This window comes from Thermobia domestica, chromosome 16, assembly GCF_964235325.1.
Source record: "Thermobia domestica chromosome 16, izTheDome1.hap1.1, whole genome shotgun sequence".
NCBI lineage: Eukaryota > Metazoa > Arthropoda > Insecta > Zygentoma > Lepismatidae > Thermobia > Thermobia domestica.
Window position 1 is genome coordinate 24,413,935 of NC_137469.1, and position 21,979 is coordinate 24,435,913.

Sequence of the window (21,979 nt, forward strand, 5' to 3'; positions counted from 1 at the left end):
GAAGTACCGCTAACACGAGTCACCTAGTAGCTTTCCGTTTGTAGCCATTTATCAACACAAAAATAAATGCCTATTTTCTAAATGACTGGAAATCGAAAGCAGATAAGTAAGTCGTGATAACGATATCTCATGTAAAATAATATTGTCTAGGGCGCTCTTGTTACACATTTCGATTATATTTTATCTATTTGAAGATATCACATAATTACTGTAAAATTAGCGGTATTTTAGTTTCGCAGTGATTAGGCTTCTTAATGTCCCTTCTAAGTAGATATTAACGTTTGTGAAACGTAATATCGCTGTGAAATTCCACTCTCAGATACATGCCGAATTCCTCCGTCATGCCTTACAATATTCTAACACTTACTTATTAGGTTATAAGTGAGAAATAAATAACACTTTTTTTTTTATTATAAATAAAAGTATGATGTAATGTGTTTATTGAAGATGAATCATCTCAGTACATTAAATACAAAATGAAAAAAACATAGCACAGAAAGACTGCAATGTATAAACTCTATAAACACAACAATTAACAATCATTCCCTTTTTGATTTTTTTTTCTAAAAAAGAAAAGTCTTTCATTTATGACACCTGATAATAAAGATGATTTTTGAACAATCATTTCCAACTGGGCCTTTTGTAACGTCACAACTTGCTTCCCTCATTCACGGAAGACAGATGTACGGAGACATCTTGAACTTATCACAGCAGTGGTAGTAGGTACAGTCACGAACATAAATAAATGGACGTTGGAGCCATTATTTCTTATGGCTCAAACCTCCATTTATTTATGTTCGTGACTGTACAACACAAGTCTATGATTTTGTAGGTGAGATCCTTGACTGTTCGTACCACAGATTACAAAACATACGAGGTTACTTTTTCTTATATTCTCCGATGAAATTCGAGTTCTCTGGGAGGGATGGGGGAAGTTTTACGCAGCAACAAATTAGATTCTGTGAATACCGAGAAATAGTGGCGCTGATGTCGTTCTACCTTTTGACATCACAACCAAAGGAAAGAAAAACTTGGCCACATATCATATTTGGCAACTTTAGAGGAGGAAGTAAAAAAAGAAACTGAAAAAATGGAATTAATATACTGTGTTAATAAACAATCATTTTGGATAACTCATTTCTTTAATTTAAGAGGCCTAATCACTGCGAAATTAAAATGCCGCTAATTTTACATTAATTGTGTGATATCTTCAAATAAACAACAGATTATCGAAATGTGGAACAAGAGCGCGCTAAACAATAATATTTTCCATGAGTTACCGTTATCACGAGTCACCTAGTAGCTTTCCGTTTACAGTCATTTAAAAACGCGAAAATAAATGCCGATTTTCTAAATGGCTGGAAATCGAAAGCAGATAAGTGAGTCATGATAACTGTATCCCATGTAAAATAATATTGTCTAGGGCGCTCTTGTTCCACTTTTTGATTATCTTTTGTCTATTTGAAGATAATTATCACATAATTACTGTAAAATTAGCCATATTTTAATTTCGCCGTGATGGGCTCTTTTAATTAGAGAATATATTAGAATGATTTTCTTTCTGTGCCACATATTTGACCCTGAACTTGTTTCTGTGTGTTTCAGAATTCTTGTAAGCTCTCAACTCCACACACTTTTCTTCTTCTGCACCAAAAATCTCCCATTAGTCCAAATTTCGTCAGAGTTTCTTATCTGTAATTACTACACTGCCAACACTGCTATATATATATATGTCTCCCGAAACTCCCAAAATGTATATTGCCCTCACTGCTTCTCCCTGCTTTTTCTCCGAGACAGAAAAAGTGGCGTTATTCCACTGCCCAGTTGGAAATGACGTTCGTATCTAAATATTGTTTAATGTAATGTCCTTTCTATTGGACTGTTGTTGTTTCAACGACCTTCGTTGTTGTTGTTTCAGTTGTTTCTTCAGAACTATTTTCTACTACTGGGAGATCTGATAATGATGATGATGATGATGACAATGAAAGAATTGACGACCAAGAGGTCTCTTCTAGTTCGTCTGATAACGATGTGGAAGTGGGACTACATGGTGTTGGTTCCAGTTCCAGTATTAGACGGTCTGTACTTGTTCCACGCTTATCTTCCAAAAATGTGTTGTTTCCACAGAAGTACCAACTGCAAAATAAAAGAAGAGTAACCAGTAATTAACAGGTTTCGCAAGAGAATAATAATTACCGTAGTTATTGCAAGAGAATACGCCTATTCTAGAATGTTCTTTTAGGTAAGAATACAGAATTTGCAGAGTAGAGGTAGAAATTTATGTGGATAGTGCCGGAAAACACAGAAAGACCCAGAGTCATAGATCTGCGCACGTGGGGATAAGTGGGGGCGCTTGCCCCACCTAATGTTTTGGCATTGCAATTATTTTCGATTTTTTAAAATAATTTTCTCAGCTAATAAGGGTTATGTTTCAGAAAAACGGACCCTGGAAGACGTCTGTAATCATCGCTTCCTAAGGGCCAATGAAAACAAAAATTAAACTATAAAGAAAGTAATGATTACAAGGTGGTTGCATATCTGCAGGAGTACAGCTATTGATTTGCCCCACCCCCCTAACACAAGGGTCTGAGTACGCCTGTGCCCAGAGTATAATGTATAATCATTGCACGAGAAAGAATTTTTAAAAATTCTGTCAAGATACGAAAAACGAAATTAAATATAATACACAGGACCGGCTCTACCATATGTGCAACACATACATTCGCATGCGGAAGCAAATTTCGAGGTGCGGCAAAATCTGTCATAGCTCTATCATTAAAAATGAATATTTCTTGTTGGAAACATATTTCACGATTATTGTAGTTAAAATTTACTAAGATGACCTTCCATTTGAATACTATATTCATAAATCATGTTTAGGCCACATTAGTTTAAGGTCAAAGGACAGTGCTAAAGCAAATGTGAAACAACTAACAGCATGTTGATTGTTGTCAAATACAACAACTCAATTCTCGAACAGTAACTAACATCTATTTCATTTAGCTAGTTATCACAATTTTGATATGAAAACCATTCTGGTCTTTGTCACAGACAAGTTCCTTATCATTGAAGATGGAAACATTAAAAAGAATCAACAGATGTAGAAGGAAAATCAAGAAATGAAGATAAAAGAGCTAGTTGCACTGGAATTGCAAACTGATATATTGAAATTGAAGCTCGATATTGAAGTCTATATAAAAAAGATTACAATCTTTGCTCTGCCGGTGTGTTTGCTTTATCTTTTACAAACATAATAGATTATTATTTAAAGAAAGAAACAGACACAACGAGGTTGTATTTGTAGTGTTTAGGCCTTTCCGAGTGCGAGTGCACTTTCACCTCCCCTTCGCTGTTCATGACGAGGTAGCATACTTAAAATCCTGTTTTTTAAGATTTGTTCTTTTCGGAGAAACGGGGAGTAAATGATGCCATTTTACGAGGCGGCAAATTGCCTAGGGCCGGCTCTCACAAGCGTAACAGAAAATCAGAAATGTTTGAAACTAACGCTAGGCAGCCTTCCCCAATATGTTTCATATGAAAAATATTATACGTAAGATAAGCATGTTAAATCAGGTCGTAAGGCTGATTAATTCTTTACATACTAACGCAAAATAATAACTAACTAACTAACCCGGAGGTTCAATGCCGCGTACACAAAAGCTCTCCACTGACGTCTATCCTTAGCTAACTGCATCCAGTTTCTACTTTATATTCCAAACTCTGCGAGATCCATCTTAATATTGTCCTCCCATCTGCGCCTAGGTCTTCCTAATGGTCGTTTTCCGATTGGTCTTCCAGTCAAGACTTTGAAAGCGTTTCTACTTTCTTCCATTCTAGCTACATGACCCGCCCACCTAAGCCTCCTAGACTTGACGACCCTAACAATGTTGGGTAAACCATATAAATTATGTAGTTCCTCGTTATGAAGTTTCCGCTATTCCCCATTCCCGTTCATATTGGGTCCGAATATTCGTCTAAGGATCTTGTTCTCAAATATTTCAGTGTATGTTCTTCCCTCAGAGTAAGTGACCATGTTTCGCAACCATACAAAACAACAGGCATGATTATCATTTTGTATATTTTAAGCTTCAAATTCCTCGACAGGATTCGCGACGACAAGAGATTTTGAACCGAATAGTAACACGAATTCCCTGCTTTTAGTCGACATTTAATTTCTTCGTGGATATGTTTTTCCTCTGTTAATATTGATCCTAGATATTTGAAACTATCCACTTTATCAAAAGTATTATTTAATATTTTAACGCATCTATAATTTGCTGTATTACGGTTCCGACGCACTTCCATGTATTTAGTTTTCTCTGCCTTTACTTCTAAACCCATGTCCCTGCAAGCGTTTAATAAGATCTCTGCAAACGCAAAATAATACAGCTTGAAAATTAGAATAATGTAAGATAAACGAAGATTGTAAATTAAATACCCCCACAGATTTATTTCCAGACAAATTTTTTAAATACTTTTAGGTTACAAACATTGAGGGAAAAACTTAATTTGGCTCAGTAGAGGCAAACTTCACAATAGGATTTTGGTATTTGGGATTTAGATTTCTGGACTTTCGGCATCTATGGCCATTTGTCCCGTCACATATGAAGGATGACGTCTTTCGGCGAGCACACCATCCGGGGAAAGGGAAGGAAGGAAGCGGCCTGGGATCTATAAGTTAGGTACCACCCCGGCATTTGCCTGCTGTGAACGAAGGAAACCCAGGAAAACCTCATTCAAAATGACTGAGCTGAAAAAGCTTTTCACACTTCTTCGACCAAGTGCCCCCATCGGGAATTGAACATGGGACCGCTCAACTGTCACAATAATTTAATTTTCTTTGAATTATTGAAATATGAATAAAGTCTTAAACAGCGTTGCCAGACTCACAGCTCGGAATTATTTCAAAACCTGATCGAAATTATGCTAAATTCGGTCAAATTATGCTAGATCCTCATAATTACTAATTCAGGAGTTTTAAAAGAAAAAAAAGGAAGTTGACATACGATAACATAACTTAAAATACGCAGAGCGCAAGAATGCGTGGATAGAACTAAATACTTCACGCACCAAAGCTTTAACTCAACTAAACTAGTGCAGTCGTTGCCAGACTCAATGGCGTATATATCGTATAAATGAATGCAAAGTGTCTGTTTACATATTTTGAAAGAAAATTACCTCGCAGCGTAAGCAGAGTTGGGAATTGTCTGTGGCAGGGGGGGTCCAGAATTTTGGTCGGTCTCGGACCTTTCATTTGAGGAATAAAGATGGTCATGAAGTCAGAAATAAAGATGGTGAAGTTGTCAAACAGTTGGGGGGAGAATGGCCCCCATAGCTTCGCCCATGCCTGGCAGTTAAAGGATTAGAAAACCCTGGGTGGAGCCACACACACAAAAAAGCCCAAAGCCGTTTCTAACTTACTTCGGAAAATAAGACTGTCTGTATGGTTTACCGACTGTATGAATCAATGGAAGAGGATACATTTCTGCCGTTCTTTTTCTTCCCACGAACTTCTTTCTCATCTCCAGGTTTTACGGCTTTTTGATAAACTTGCTGAAATTATGCTAGATTCGGGCAGGATGCTAAAAGCAAGATGCTAGATGCTAAAGACATGCAAATTATGCTAGATCTAGCATCATTATGCTAGATCTGGCAACGCTGGTCTTAAAATATAACGAAAATAACTGCGTATCCGCGTATGTTATCTACGCATCTTAAAACCACTGAAATACGTATTTATTTATTCTTTGTTAAAAGTTTATGTACCGCATTTCATATCTTCAATCTAAGCGTATCCTCTGATTGACGAATTTATTAATATAATAGTAAAATCTAACATCAAGATATTAAATAAATTACCCTTGTTTCTCCCATTGGTAGCGAAATTCTCAAAAACACTGGAACACGTATTCTTATATATTAAAAAAAAAAAAAATATTTAGGAGTTTATACACCGAATTTCGTATCTCTAACTTACGCGAATCCTCACATGGGATTTTCTTAATAAACGGTAAGTAGTTTGAATATTACATATATTTCTAAATTGTAGCCTTTCGAAGATGCTAATACACGTATTGAATTATTTAACGAGCGTATATGCTGAGTTTAATCTTCGTAACTTCAGGGTTTCGCGAGATACTCTATTTTTGGCCAAACATTTGAACATCCTGTGGTCTTTATTTCTTTTCTATAGGATATGTTTTCAACAACAACAAAACTCTTATATCCTTATTCCTTGCGTTCGTGAGAAAAGGCTTATCGTGTCCAAATTTCACGTTTCTAGCTATAGCTATAGTAGAATGGGCTGATCTTTAATGACCAAGTCACGTTTACTCTTTTGTGTAATAGTATAGAGCAGTCGTTCTCAATTGCTTCAGAGTCGCGAATCTCTCTCTCTCTCTCTTTTTTTTTATTTGGAAGGCAAGGTACGGATCCCACCCTTTAAATTTTGGTATCTGCGTAGTAACAATAGTTCATAATGTAGGTAGCAATATTAAGAACAGGAGACTTACGTCCACGTGTTGCCAGGTTTGATTCTCAGTCGGTAATTCCCAATTTTCGACGTCCAGCCAGCGTTGTGGGGCAAACTGGGGAGTCATGTGAATAAAAGACGAGACGGTCATTATCTAGGAAGCTTCTAATACGATTGTTAGATACATGGCAACGCAGCACGCTGACCATGTGTTCGTAGTTCAGGCGGTTGGTAACAGATGGCGTTGGAGCGGCTCAAGCCCATAAGGGCTGTCATGGCAGTGGTTAGTTTAATAATATTATAAGCACAGGGAGTCTATGATATTATATACATTTTTATATATCATGAAATATAAGTAATGCCATGAACCCCTAAAGTTGTTCCACAGATCCCTGCAGGTCCGTATCCAGGAGGGTCTAGGGGGCGTGTTGCTCCCTAAAATTCTTACGGTAGGCTTGCAAATAAACCATAATATGGTTATGAACTATAATATGGTTGGATCGGGCCCCCCCGTAACTTCAACCGCCCCCCTTCCCTACATTTTTGGGCTGGCTACCGGCCTGGATCCCAGTAGAGTATAAAAGTATTAATAAAATAAGTTAAATCAGAAGAAAAGTAAGGACACTAAACCAAAAATAATGCGTGGTGGAATCAAATTAAGAAATAGCACTGAAGCGGAGAACGATAGTAAAAGCTAAACGAGATGTTCATTTTCGGTATGTTTCTAGAACGAATACATCTGTCTGTACGATATATTTTAAACAGTAGTGTACAAAAGCCGAATCATCTCTGAAAAATAACAGGAAAACTACTTGCTCTGCAATCATGACAAAAGTATTCGAACACACGCACACACACACACACACACAAAGTTGTACACTGCTACTTGCGAAAATTGCAACACCAGAGATTTAAATTAAAATCATACCACAGATTCGTTACAATGCTGTACAGAAATTATTACAGTTTCACTACTGTTAAAAAGTCTTAGATATAATATACAGAAGTATGACGAAAAGCCTTTACACTGAGAAAAATAACTCCAGATTTAAGAGAACCTGTTGCTTTCATTTGCTGACCTCCGTTACCACATTAAATATGAATATTTCACCCCTTAATACGATCGATACCACCGTCCGAGAACGCCAAACTTTAGCCTCGGAATAGTGTTCCCACCAGATAACATGCTATCCAAGAATTCCCGCTAAATCTGGAATTATGTTTTCTCAGTGTAAGACTGTACATATTTAAATTAGAACCTTTGTACGCTGCGGCATCGAATGGAAGAGGGCATTGATTGGATATGTTCCTGAGAAATTAGCTGCCACACTCTTGTATCTGAGTTCACAAGATACCTATACCGTCTGCTGGAGAACCATGACAAATAAGGTCGCCTATAGAAAGCCAGGCGACTGCGCAGGCCAAGATAGCATCGACAAACTTTGGTTTCGAAGACATTCAGTACTCACTGTACAGCCCAGTCGTAGCACTTCAGCTTTGGCAATAACAGCCATGTGCTCTGGAGTATTGCCATGCAGTAGGCGAGCTAATGAACAGATACTGATTCAAATGACTGCTTCCAACGAACTGACGCAAGTAAACGGTTGGAACTGATACATTATTACCTACCAGAGGTACAAGACAGAAAACTTTTGGAAATATCCTTGTATTCTCCCACCGACCCGAATTCGTTGGCTTAACAGCGCATGCATCATCCTACGGATTGGTTATCATTCATACGTCATTTTTTGCCGTACAAAACCTGTAAATTTTGACGGATTACTTGTAATTACTCCTTGATGTTGCAATTTTCATAAACAGCACTCTATTTACATTCTAACTATCCGAAAAATTTGTAGAAAAATAACTCACCGTCCAAAGTAGTTCGATGAGAGACAATAAGATTTCACATTACCTGGAATGATGCAAAAATCAAACCTCTGCCACCGTCGCTGATGCGCCCGCCTGCCCGATCGAACCAAAGTAATGGGTCCTCAGAAAGTTGATGCCTAATTTAATAGATTTTTCCAAGTACCAAGTTGATGATGCTTACATTTCGCGAAGGTTCTTTCAGCCTTTGGCGACGTCCTCCAAAATTAGTATACATCTCAAAAGTGACATCGAAAAGAACAGTTCTTCTCCAAAATTCGTATACAGGTCAAAAGCAGATTAGTAGAAAATATGAGGCAGATGGCACTAGGAATCTAGGAATCTATGACTTGTCTCAACAGATATTATTTTCTTCAAAATAATCCTTCCAATGATAAAAAATATCAAAGTTGTATATAGTGTGAGAATAATTAAGTACACTGTCCTACTGTCACTTCCCTGCCAGAAACTTCCAAATCTTACAGTAATTTTCTCCAAGTCCGCAAGGTAACTTCTTTGATATTAGTATTTTTTAAATAGATTAGCATCGCACATTCAAACTGTTCTGATGCGAAACTAGAATCAAGTAGATAGCTAACTCCTAACTAAACTCAAGAAATGTAAGTAAAAATAAGTTGCAGGGAAGTGGAAAGTTTTGATGTAGCGTCAGCACTTGTTCGGAAATGGTGAGACATCATGGAGAAGGCTTTGCCATTTAATAATAACAGAACATTGGAGTTGTGTGCAAACTGTGTTCACTTTAAAATCATTTAACAAGAATGATGATACTCCATGCCTCCGAGATTTCCTGAGCTCAGTAGACACAGCGTTTTCCTGTAAGGATATCTCCAAGACAAAGTGGAAGGCACATGTCCTGCAACCATCGCTGAATTAAAACGGAGGGTTGAAGAAGAATGAGTTGATTTTGAGTTTAACGTCCCTTTCAGCAGCGAGGCTATATGAGACGGAACCTACTGATTAACGTGGAATCCGAACCACATGAGTTCCCGCCGGGAATCGAACCCGGGTTTCCCACGCAAAAGGCGCGTGCGCTAACCGATTAGCCACGAAGGAGCAGAAGAAATCACCTGCATTCTTCGAAACATGATATACTAAGCAGTCTAAAGGTTTCTGTACGCTCAGTTGAGTTGATTTTAAGTTTAACGTCTCTTTCAGCAGCGAGGCTATATGAGATGGGACCTACTAATTAACGTGGAATCCGAACCACATGAGCTCCCGCCAGGAATCAAACCCGGGTCTCCCACGCAAAACGGGCGTACGCTAACTGCTTAGCCAGTAAGGAGCTCTCTGTACGCTGAGATGGAACACATCATTCCGATGTCGTAGTCGAGAAATAAAGTCACATTTAAGTGCGATAGTTAATCTCAATTTAAATAGCATAGTCTGTAATGTATTTCCATCTTTAATTGCACTTCATCTGTGTTTATTCGTGCACTTTACGTCCATTGAAATTTTCTCGTTTCCCTACGCCATCTTTAATAATCCTAAATGATAAAGCGCAAATGAACTGACCAACGTCGGTTAAGAATTTAAAATTTCCATCCACTTATAATTTACACAGCTACTTAAAGCACCTATTATCACAAGAAATATTAGTTTCAGCAGTTAAAGAATTACAGGAAAAAATATAATTTATCGGCCAAAAAATATACAATGTAGTTTGAGAAAAAATTATATGTACCTTGTAAAAAGCTGATTTTTAACAAAGGAATTACGAGGGATGATCGAGAAAAGATTACAAAACATAGAACTTTTATGTCATTCACAATAACTTAACGAACAATTGAGGAGTGAGAGTAACAGTGGTCTAACCAACATTTTTAAAAATGGAGAAAAATCAAGTTAAACTTAAACACATGTGTTTTTTTTGTACTATATATATATATATATATATATATATATATATATATATATATATATACAATGTAACACATTCAACCACTTGTGGTTGCTTTTGGTATATTGTACAAAAAACCACATGTATTTAAGTTTAAGGCTGCAGACTACTAAATATTTTTGAAAACCTAATAATTTTTCTTTTGCCCGTTTCTCGTAAGTAGAAAGAGGTAATAAAATGTAACTTACCACAATAATAGATAATGTTATTCTACACCTGAAAATACAAATCGGAAGAATTTTCAGCGTTGCCATCCATAGAAATTACAGTGTGACCAGAATTTGAATTACTCAAAAATCTAGGTAAAGGCAGCGACTAGAAAAATGAATTCAACGGTAATTGATGACTTATCATGCTGTCTATCCTTCTTGTTTACTACTTTTTAAATAATGTTTCTATTTATTTTGTAATGACTTATTTATTTTGTAAGAATTTATATAAGGTTTATAAAATAAATAGAAATATTATTTAAAAAGTAGTAAACAAAAAGGATAGACAGCATGATAAGTCATCAATTACCGTTGAGTTTATTTTTCTAGTCGCAGCCTTTACCTAAATTTTTGAGTAATTCAAATTCTGGTTACACTGCTATTTCTATGGATGGCAACACTGAAAATTCTTTCGATCCGTATTTTCGGGTGTAGAATAGCATTATCTATTATTGTGGTAAGTAACATTTTATTACCTCTTTCCACTTACGAAAAATGGGCAAAAGAAAAATTATTAGTCTTTCAAAAATATTTAGTAGTCTGCCCCCTTAACTTGATTTTTCTCCAGTTTTAAAAATGTGGGTTAAACCACTGTTGCGCTCATCCCCTCAATTATATGTAGATTAACAGCATGTCTCTCTTGGTGCAAGTTTGGAGACTTTGGATTCTGATCATGTATACCCGAGAAGCAGACATTAAAAATGATAACTCGCCTCGATACTTGATCAAGAGCAGAAGGTCAGTAATGAGGTTCCTGTGGGCTAAAAACAATTCACCTGCTGACATTCAAAGGCAAACTGTAGAAATGTACGGGAAGGGCTAGATTTCAAAGTAATATGCAGGGAAATGTTGTTGTGCTTTTAAAGAAAGACGGACCAATATTGTTCATGACAACCTTGGACACAGCCGTAGACCCAGTACCCCATCAGGACGTCGCGGTCGGAAAGATGGATTGCCGCCGTCGACGGTGGCGGGCCGCCGGAGGCAGCCGGCACCCGTCCGCGGCGGCACGACGATCTACTTGTTCAAAGTTGCCGACCTTTTGCCGAGGCGGCAAGCGGTCGAAAATCTGTCAAGTAAAATTCCCTTTGCCGACTCTTTGCCGACTGTTGCCGACCGTCAGAGCCGGCAAAACAATCGGAAAGGCCTCTTTCCGACCCTCTGCCGACTCCTTATGCCGGCCTCTTTTCGACGGCGGCGCCGGCGCATTTACTGCGCCTTTACGGTTGTTTGCCGACTGCTCGGCAAGACAACTTTCCGACGGCGGTGCCGGCGCATTTAATGCTCATTTCCGGCTGTTTGCCGACCGCTCGCCAAGGCAACTATTCGTCGCGGTCGAAAATCGCGCTGAAAGATGCCGGCGTCCGGCGCCGGCATATCCGACCGCGGCATCTGGTCGGCATGGACAAATTGTCCGACTATAGGCGGCAGAATCCTGATGGGGTACTTCAACCACTGACATTAAGCTTCGAATGACTACAGTACCCCTTCTACAGTCCTGACCTAGCCCAGTCTTTCACCATTTCCCTGCTCTAAAGCAAAAAATGGCTCGCTACCATCATCTGGCATGTCATTGTCTAAACCATTGCCTGACGCTGGCTACAAGAACTAGATTTCGGATTTCTATGCAAATGGTATAGAAAATTTTGTCTGCCGTTGTAATAAGAGGTTGAACAAAAACTGTGGTTACATCGAAGATTATTGTTGAGTGACCTGTATAATCTGGTGTTGGTCTACCAGCTATGTCTCATACATAAGCCATAATAGGGTTTGTAAAGTTTTTCTTCGATCATTCATTCGTAAAATATCTATTTGAACTGAAATGACAAATTGTAATCGAAAAATAAAATTCCTGAACGAAACATTAAAAAAAAGTAAATGTATGCTTTAACATAACCATAAAGAAAGAAAGAAAGAAAACAAAACTCACCTATTTCCAGTTTCATCAGTAATAGTGACAGTGTTGAAATAAATATGATTTGGTCCCAAGAGTTTCATTGTAAAATAGGGCTTATACGTGATACTAGCCATCACTTTGCTCTGATTCTCAGTTGGGGTCAAAAGACCTGGTTCCGTGGCAATCACCGTTGACAAAGTCTCTCCTCCACGAATCACATCGGATACACTGAAAAAGAAGGAAATTAAAATCATAATAGGACACCTTGTAGTCCAAATGTAACGTAATACAGTGAAACCTCTACTAACGGACACCTCTATAAAGCGGACACCTCCCATAACGGACATATTTTGTATCCCCAAACACTGTAATAGGAAAAAAAAACATATTGACAAACCTCTCTAAAACGGACACTCTCTAGTACGGACACGGACAGTCTTTCTTGTCTAAGTATTATTTACCTCCTTTTACGGACACTTTATCTAAAAACAAGTTGAAAAATACAGTAAAAATACACAGAACATGAGGGTGTGGCATTTTGCCTCCTCAACTGTCTGTTCAGCAACCATGAGGAAGGGTCTCTGTTCCACAACACCCTTATGTCTTTTGCTTGCATTCTACTTCCACCTAACCTGTTTCAGAAACAAAACTGATTGACAGTTGCCCACTCTTTGGGATGACACATCATCCTACTGTCCCGCGGGGTGGAATCTCTAACCAAGCAGAAGACAAGTTTGGTATTTTTGACCACAAATACGCATATTGTCTTTTCAAAAAAGTCATTACTGGACTGCAATTAACTTACGAATTAAAGCAACACACCGAGAACGTAGTAAGTAGCGATAACTGTAAAATGCAGAGAACTATAACATCTTATTCCCATGTTGTGTCTCGAACATAGGGAATTGGATGACGCAACATAATGCAGGTATAGTAACATTTTGGTGATATTCATAATTACGTGATTCATGCAAAAATATTTTTTCTCATTTCATATTACCTTGTTTATTAATTTACGTAAGAAGCTATTGAAACCTCTCTTAGGCGGACACCTCTCTAAAGCGGACAATTTTTGATTCCCCACGCCTGTCCGCTTTAGAGAGGTTTCACTGTATTAACAGTGTTCTGGTATTGTGAAGAATCCCATAAGAGTTCTGGTTATTTTGTACAGGTTTATTAGAATTCGTTATCTGAAATGCATCAGTACCGGTATTTTCGTACAATCACTTTTTATAAATTTGTAGTTTGCATAGTATGAATCATTTAACACTAAAACTGTCTGAGTTCTAAGACTTGTGTTCTAAGACTTGTGTTCTTAGACTTGTGTTCTAAGACTTGTGTTCTAAGACTTGTGCTCTTGGACTTGTGTTCTTAGACTTGTGTTCTAAGACTTGTGTTCTAAGACTTGTGCTCTTAGACTTGTGTTCTAAGACTTGTGTTCTTAGACTTGTGTTCTAAGACTTGTGTTCTTAGACTTGTGTTCTAAGACTTGTGTTCTAAGACTTGTGTTCTAAGACTTGTGTTCTTAGACTTGTGTTCTTAGACTTGTGTTCTAAGACTTGTGCTCTTGGACTTGTGTTCTAAGACTTGTGTTCTTAGACTTGTGTTCTAAGACTTGTGTTCTTAGACTTGTGCTCTTGGACTTGTGTTCTTAGACTTGTGTTCTAAGACTTGTGTTCTAAGACTTGTGTTCTTAGACTTGTGTTCTTAGACTTGTGTTCTAAGACTTGTGTTCTAAGACTTGTGTTCTAAGACTTGTGTTCTTAGACTTGTGTTCTAAGACTTGTGCTCTTGGACTTGTGTTCTAAGACTTGTGTTCTTAGACTTGTGCTCTTGGACTTGTGTTCTTAGACTTGTGTTCTAAGACTTGTGCTCTTAGACTTGTGTTCTAAGACTTGTGTTCTTAGACTTGTGTTCTTAGACTTGTGTTCTTAGACTTGTGTTCTAAGACTTGGTGAACTAGTCTAGCTCACGAGACTCGAAAGATTTGCAGTCTCATCTCAAATTTGAAAACCTCTCGCCTGGTGCACAACACTATCCCTGAATTAGCCTTAGATTTCGGACTCTGTGTTAGGCTTTATTCTATACTATACTTGATACTACTTGTCCCTTCTGACAGCTACCTGCATGCACGTGGTGCTTAATGCTGTGTTGCCGGCTTTTGCGTCTGGTGTTGAAACATGAAATTATTCATTGCAAGTAAATCTCACTTTTATAACATTAAGTGGCGCAAAAGAGAACTAAAAACAATTTTCTCAATAACCAGCAGGTCCGCTAGTCAAGTTGACATTCGACTAAAACAATGTGCATTTGTTTATATTCAAAATGGCAACATACGGAAAGGGTAGAATGTTTACCATTGCAGAGCGAGAGAAATGAGCCACTATAATTGGCTGAACGTGCTGTTGCCATAGAAACAGTTCTTCTTCCCTGATTGTTGTGACCACGTGCAGGAAGGGAAAAACATGAAAGCAACTGTCAGACGGGACAAGTTGAGTCAAATGGACTGTAAATCATACAAAGTGCCTGCATATTAAGTATTTGTTTAATCCTACAAAGTGCGGGCATTATTATTGTTCAACTTTGTCCTGGAATACGCTTTAAGGAAAATCAAAGATAGTAACCGGGGCCTAGAGTTGAATGATATTCACTAAGTTATGACGTATGCTGATGATGAAAATCTGATACGAGATGGTAGGTGAACAATAGAAAGAAATGCAAAGGTCTTAATAAACGCTTCCAGGGACATGGATTTAGGAGTAAATACAGAAAAAACTTAATACATGGAAGTTTTCCCGGGATCATAATACTGCAAATTATGGATGTGTCAAAGTATCAAATAATACTTTCGATTAAGCGAATACTTTCGAATATCTAGGAACAATACTAACAAACCAAAATCATATTCACGAAGAAATTAAATGACTGAAAGCAGGGAATTCGTGTTATTATTCAGTTCAAAATCTTTTGTCATCGCGAATTCGGTCGAGGAATTTAAAGCTTAAAATATATAAAATTATAATAGTGCCTGTTGCACTCTATGGTTGCGAAACGTGGTCGCTTACTTTAAGAGAAGAACGTAGACTGAAACATGGGCGCCCACAGAGAGGGGGGGGGCAAGAGAAGGCAATTGCCCCTCCCTGGATTTTCGAAAAAGGTTAACATTTATGGGCTTTTCTGGTGACAGTAGTACACTTTTAAAATCAACATTTACTAAATGATTTAGAGTAAAAAAATAGTCAAATACATCCCTAAGATTTTAATCTACTTCTCTACCCCATGTGATGTTTCATATTTTTTCAGTAATAATTATATTCATCCTGATGCTGCATGCAATGCTAAGTATTTTGAATGATGGTATCCGTCAGTTGAGTTGAAAACAATTTTGCTCTTTGTTGTTTCTTTTGCTGACGTGGTGCTGATAGCAATGAAGTTTTGTTTTGTTGGGTTTCATTCTAACAATTGTGTGTGTGTGTGTGTGTCTTGCCTCCCCTCTTTGGAAAATATCCTGCGGGCGCCCATGGACTGAAAGTATTTGGGAATCCTGAAACGAATATTCGGACACAAGAGGAACGGGACTGGGCAAATGGCCGAAACTTCATAACGAGGAATTGCGTAATTTATACCGTTTACCAAACTTTGATAGTGTCATCAAGTCGAGGAGGCTCAGGAGGGTGACTGGAAATCCAATCGGAAAACGTCCATTAGGAAGATCTAGGCATAAATGGGAAAACAATATTAAGATGGATCTCGCAGAAATCCATATTAAGGGTCTTCACTACAGCGAAATTAAACTACCGCTAATTTTGGAGTTTTTCTGTAATATGCAAAACAAATAAAAAAAAATATTCGAAAAGCAGAAACGTAGCGAACTAGATAAAACGATTTTGCATGTGATACCGTTATTACAACTCATCTATCTGCTTTCGATTTGTAAATGTAGATAGATTTAGAATTTTTTTGCGGGTTCTGTAAATAGTGGAATACCAAAAGCAGATAAGTGAATTATGGTAAAGGTATCACATGCAAAATTGTATTGTCTAGCTCACTACGTTTCTGCTTTTCGAATATTTTTATTTGTTTTGAAGATAGTACCGAAAAACTCCAAAATTAGCGGTAGTTTAATTTCGCTGCAGTGACGACTCTTAACATGTAGAAATAGATACATACATAATATGTACAAAGTAGAAACTCCAGTTGGATAAGGACAGAAGTCAACGGAGAGCTTTTGTGAAAGCGAAATTAAACCTCCGGGTTCCATAGGTTATAGAGTTAATTGGTAATTAGTGTTACGAACTGATTTCGTTAGGAAACTAGTAATTTAACACTTTGATAATCTACAATTATAAGCTATTATTTCAGGGAATTTTAGAGATGGCTTCACGTACTAAATGCGGCAGATAGGTTCGTAGGGTTACTTGAGAATTTGAATGGTATAGTACAGAAGTTTCTTTCAAGACATCAAAATATCAAAATTTACCTTAGTTTTATACAGAGTAATAAGATAATACACTTTCAAATTGGTGGAATCATGGCCGGATCCAGGATTGTCTGAGGGAGGGTGCACCAATAGCTACCAAAATAACCAATCACACTGAAACTCTTTAAAGTGACATGTGGCAATTCCTTACCCCTCACAACACTGATGCATAGAACGATAGAACGGAGGAAAGTGTTTTAAAGAGAGTCGGAACGGTTATGGAGGAAAAAATGTTCTTCTCTCCTCCTGCCTTCTGTTTTGCTACGTACTTGACAAATGCTATATTGTTTTGCTTGGTGCATCCTTTTCCTTCAACCTTTTGAAAATCGACTTGAGCTACTGCTTTTTTCAAAGCCCCAAACGGAAACATAATGGCAGAAATTTTCGGAAAGGATTGCTATTTTCATTGCTAATTTCTCATTTTAGATAGTCTATATTTACAACTAAGGGGAGTGCACCTTTGCACCCCCTAAATCCGGCCCTGGGAGGAAGTAATGTACCATAAACATGAAGCTAAGGGGAAAATGTCCCATGAACATAAGTTGAAAGTGATACCCTTTTCACGTCATAGACGTTGAAATACCAGTAAAGACACTGATATAAGGCAGAGTGTCTCATGAAGACAGGAAGATATCACTGTTGGGTAAAAAGATTACACAGAAAGTCACAACCGACAAATTCAATGACGTACAGACGGGAACAGATCGATCTTCGCGATACAAAGATTCCTACAGACAAATCGAGAATTGACGAACCTCATTTTTAGGTTACTGCGTTTGTTGGGTATAACTTTTTGTAATCTTTTGACCATACAGCAATATGGTCCTGTGCTTATGAGACATTCTGGGTTATATCAGCACCTTGCCTGGTACTTCAACATCTACCACGTGAAAATGATGCCGTTTCGTCCTATGTACATAAGAGTTTTTTGTTTGCTATTGCCCTATCCAATTTGTCGATATATTGTCTTTGTACCGTGTATACCAACAAAGTTTTCGCGCAATTTCAAAATACTTGGTTAAGTTTTGGATTGTTTATCTATTTTCTGTAATAAAATCTAATAGCTGGATCTCCGTAAATGATCAAGGTCAATATACAGGGTGTTTTAAAAAGAATAACCTGATTTTATAAGTAAATATATATTGATAAAAGCATACTACAAAAATGGGATAAATTGAAAAATGCACACAGGCTCTTCAAGTTTTAGCTATGCTATTACAAATGCTCTATGTGTTCTCCAGCAACAGCACGAACAATATCTAGAGAGGCTAAATTCGTCATAAACTTTACACAATGTATCTGCGTTTACAGCAGTTATGGCGGCTGTTATTCTGTTCTTCACTTCTTCTATATCACGAGATAAAGAGGGTATGTGGTGTAGGCGGATCAATGTCAAGGTACCAACGAAAAGTACACTGGACCGAAATCACTGACTCAGTCTTTGCAAACTGCAGTACACAAGATGCCTTCTGTTGAGCGGATCGCCATCTTACTTCTGATCCACTGCAAACTAAGAAGGCGCCTTGACTGACATCTAACAGCGACTTTCTGAAACTCTAGGCCATGCCCATTCAAAGAACACTCATTTCCTTGCCGACACATTCCACGTTCCGTAATTTTTCCGTCCAAATTATTCTTGAAGCACAGTGTATTGAAATTCTACTACAAAACTTTTCTTCCTTTATCTCTTTAGGCTAGCAATCAACCATGGAGATTAATAGTTCAAAGGTATAACGCTACACATAGCATTATATGGATATTTAGTTTGCAGTACTAATTAACGCGTAAATTTAAGTTAGCATGTTTCACAATATAATAAATGTCCAAGGTGAACACCTGAGAAATTAAATGCGAAGACATTGTAAAGGACTATAACAGACCCAGACAGACATTAGGTAATTCCAGAGACATTGTAAAGGACTATAGCAGACCCAGACAGACATTAGGTAATTCCATAGACATTGTAAAGGACTATAATAGACCCAGACATTAGGTAATTCCAGAGACATTATAAAGGACTACAATAGACCCAGACAGACATTAGGTAACTCCAGAGACATTGTAAAGGACTACAATAGACCCAGACAGACATTAGGTAGTTCCAGAGACATTGTAAAGGACTATAATAGACCCAGACAGACATTAGGTAATTCCATAGACATTGTAAAAGACTATAATAGACCCAGACAGACATTAGGCAATTCCAGAGACATTGTAAAAGACTATAACAGACCCACACTGACATTAGGTAATTCCAGAGACATTGTAAAGGACTATAAGAGACATTAGGTAATTCCAAAGACATTGTAAAGGACTATAACAGACCCAGACAGACATTAGGTAATTCCAGAGACATTGTAAAGGACTATAACAGACCCAGACAGGCATTAGGTAATTCCAGAGACATTGTAAAGGACTATAACAGACCCAGACAGGCATTAGGTAATTCCATAGACATTGTAAAGGACTATAACAGACCCAGACAGACATTAGGTAATTCCAGAGACATTGTAAAAGACTATAACAGACCCAGACAAACATTAGGATAACCCTACCATTTGTTCGTATCATTATCTGTTTGGTAAGGAATACTAAAGAGACAATATAGGCAATGAAGAAGCATACACCAGGCAGACCTAGAACTGTTCGTACATCTGAAGTGATCGACCATGTAAGAGAAATTGTTCGAAGCTCAAAGTATTGTTTAATTAGTAATTGAAGAAATTCCCACATACAATATTTCACCAAAAGTCGTTTAATTGCTTTCAAACACCGGTATTTCGAAAAAAAAAAAATGTCCACCTCAGTTGTTGAAAGGTTATAACATTTCGTTATTCTATAAAAGACGACCTCTTTATTATTGCCAAAATAGGGCGGGCAAGATTAAATAGGTGGGTATTTCGGATTATGAGGGGAGGGACACGTAAGGATAGCTCCTGAAGTAATGTTTCTGATCTTAAGTTTCCATTAACTATCTTATGAAGAAATTTCAGGTTAAAGTTACTTATGCGTACTCTCGATGTCGCAAGAGTTCCTCCTTAGATAATATTCGAAGTGCGGGAACACGAAAATGTACTATAGAAATAAAGAAGTTGAGAAAAAAATCAAGTTTAGAGAGATGTGTAGGTGCTGCCATGACCCATATGGGAGAGCAGTATTCAATCTTGGACGCTATTAGAATTTTATAAAAAGTTGCTAATGATGCTACAGTGCGTAGTCCAGTAAATCGATAAAGAAGTCCTAGCATGTGCATTGAATTCTTAAGTATTGAGGAGATGTGGTCAGAGAATGTAAGTTTCGAATCAAAGATGACACCAAGATCATTATGACTAGCAGAGTGTGTAATAGTGGAATCATTGATATGGTATGTGGAGGGAACAGGAGACTTTTTCAGAGTAGTAGTAATACTGTCCGGGCCCGTATCCAGGGGGGTCTGGGGGGGCCGCTCCCCCTAAATTTTGGCTGGCCCCCTAAAAATTTTACAGTAGGCTTGCATAAGAACTATAATATGGTGATGAACTATCATATGGTTGGATCGGGCCCCCCTAACTTCAGCCGGGCCCCCTCTAAGTTTTTGGACTGGCTACGGGCCTGATACTGTCACATTTCTTGCTATTAAGTTCCAAGTGTCATATATTTTACACCAGCCTATAAGGTAATTTATGTCTTCCTGTAGGACGATTACTGTTTTGGTGCTTTGTGGTGAATATTTAAAACTTAAAATTAAATCAGGTTTTACTTAAAATGCACTTTGATCAATCAACTAGGATATGTTTTGTTTAGTTAACATATTAAAGCTGAAGTTAAACACTATAAATTGTGATAGAATGGAACCAAAAGTCAAGAAGGAATCTAGAACGATTCAAGAACACTTCGGTACATCTGTGGACATAAACTTCGCAATAAATAAAGATTGTGTTGATATTTTGACCCACTAGTATTTTGCACAGGCTTATCGTAGAGAGTCGAGACTTGATTTATCACTTTCATTTAACACCAACTTTCATACAATATGCAAGCTGACCCACCTTTCCATTAAAAAAAAAAAGAAAAAGAAAAAGAAAAAATGAGTCGGACCCTGTTTGGGACCTTGCGGGATACTCTGGGACAATTTATTTTACTTTGATACGTTGTACTTTTGAAATGGTGAAATACATTTTCTTCTGTTTTCATATCTGTCTCGCCGTTTCAGATTTTTCGGGGTTGGAACGGACTTTATGGACGCGCTTAAATATTTTAATACCAATGAGAAAAGTGCTGCCCAAGCGGAATGCATAAGACCTCCCCAATTTTGGTAACCGGTTTTGATCTTACCTTGACCAAGCTTGCAGGAAATACTCGTATATACATCACCCCTACTTTGTGGGTTCAGGTTCAAGTACATCCATAGTTAGAGAGAAGCCCGTCCACCAATGTCCATCTATACTTCATCAAGACTGATACATATACGGTATCTAAAGTTATAAGAACGGCTCAATCGGAATTGATCTCATAATTGAACTCAAGCCCTTTGAAACATGAACCGTGTAAGTGGAATAGCAAGTCGGAACCCGAGTCCGAGCAAGCGCGAGTCCCATTGAGGGTAGTGAGTTCGATCCCTTAGCGAGCCCGAGTCCAAAGAGGTTAGTGTGAGTGGGATTAAGGGAACAAAACAAGTCTCATTTAAAATAGAGAGTCCCAACTCGAGAAAACGAGTAAAATGAAAAAATGAAATAAAATATTTCAGTGTATTTCATTCTGGGAGCATTAGCCCCACGATAATGCCAGTGAGGCTAAGGGAGGATTAAGGCAAATGAATGATGATGGAAAAATTGGTAGAATGAGAATGTGGGAAGAAATGAGAATAGTCCGAGAAAATCCACGAACACAATATTGCCCAGTACAAAGTTACTGGGTGAGGATCGAGTCAGGGATCCCACTCACGAGAGGTAAGCGATCTATCACCAGTAAGCCACCATATCTCCGAGGATATGAGTGAGGAGTTCTGCCTGAGTCTGCGTGAGCCCAAGAGAACCCAGATTTGTAAAAATGGCCATTTCTACCTTTACATCACTGTGACAGATCAAGATCCACCAAAAAAGGTATACTCTTCTCACGAGATATGTTTCTCCCTTCACGACAAGACCAGAGCGCA

General features: G+C 37.9%; 1 protein-coding gene across 1 annotated transcript in view; it reads right to left on the reverse strand.

Annotated features, from left to right (window-relative positions):
- Nucleotides 1-409: 409 nt before the first annotated feature.
- The window catches only part of LOC145672949 (inactive pancreatic lipase-related protein 1-like), a 112,804-nt gene continuing 91,234 nt past the window's right edge, over nt 410-21,979 (reverse strand). The window contains exons 8-9 of the mRNA XM_081742199.1: nt 12,399-12,593; nt 410-2,136 (exon numbers count right to left, since the gene is read on the reverse strand). Coding sequence (XP_081598325.1) covers nt 1,872-2,136; nt 12,399-12,593 — 460 coding nt within the window. The 3' untranslated portion in view covers nt 410-1,871. The remainder of the gene's footprint in view (nt 2,137-12,398; nt 12,594-21,979) is intronic.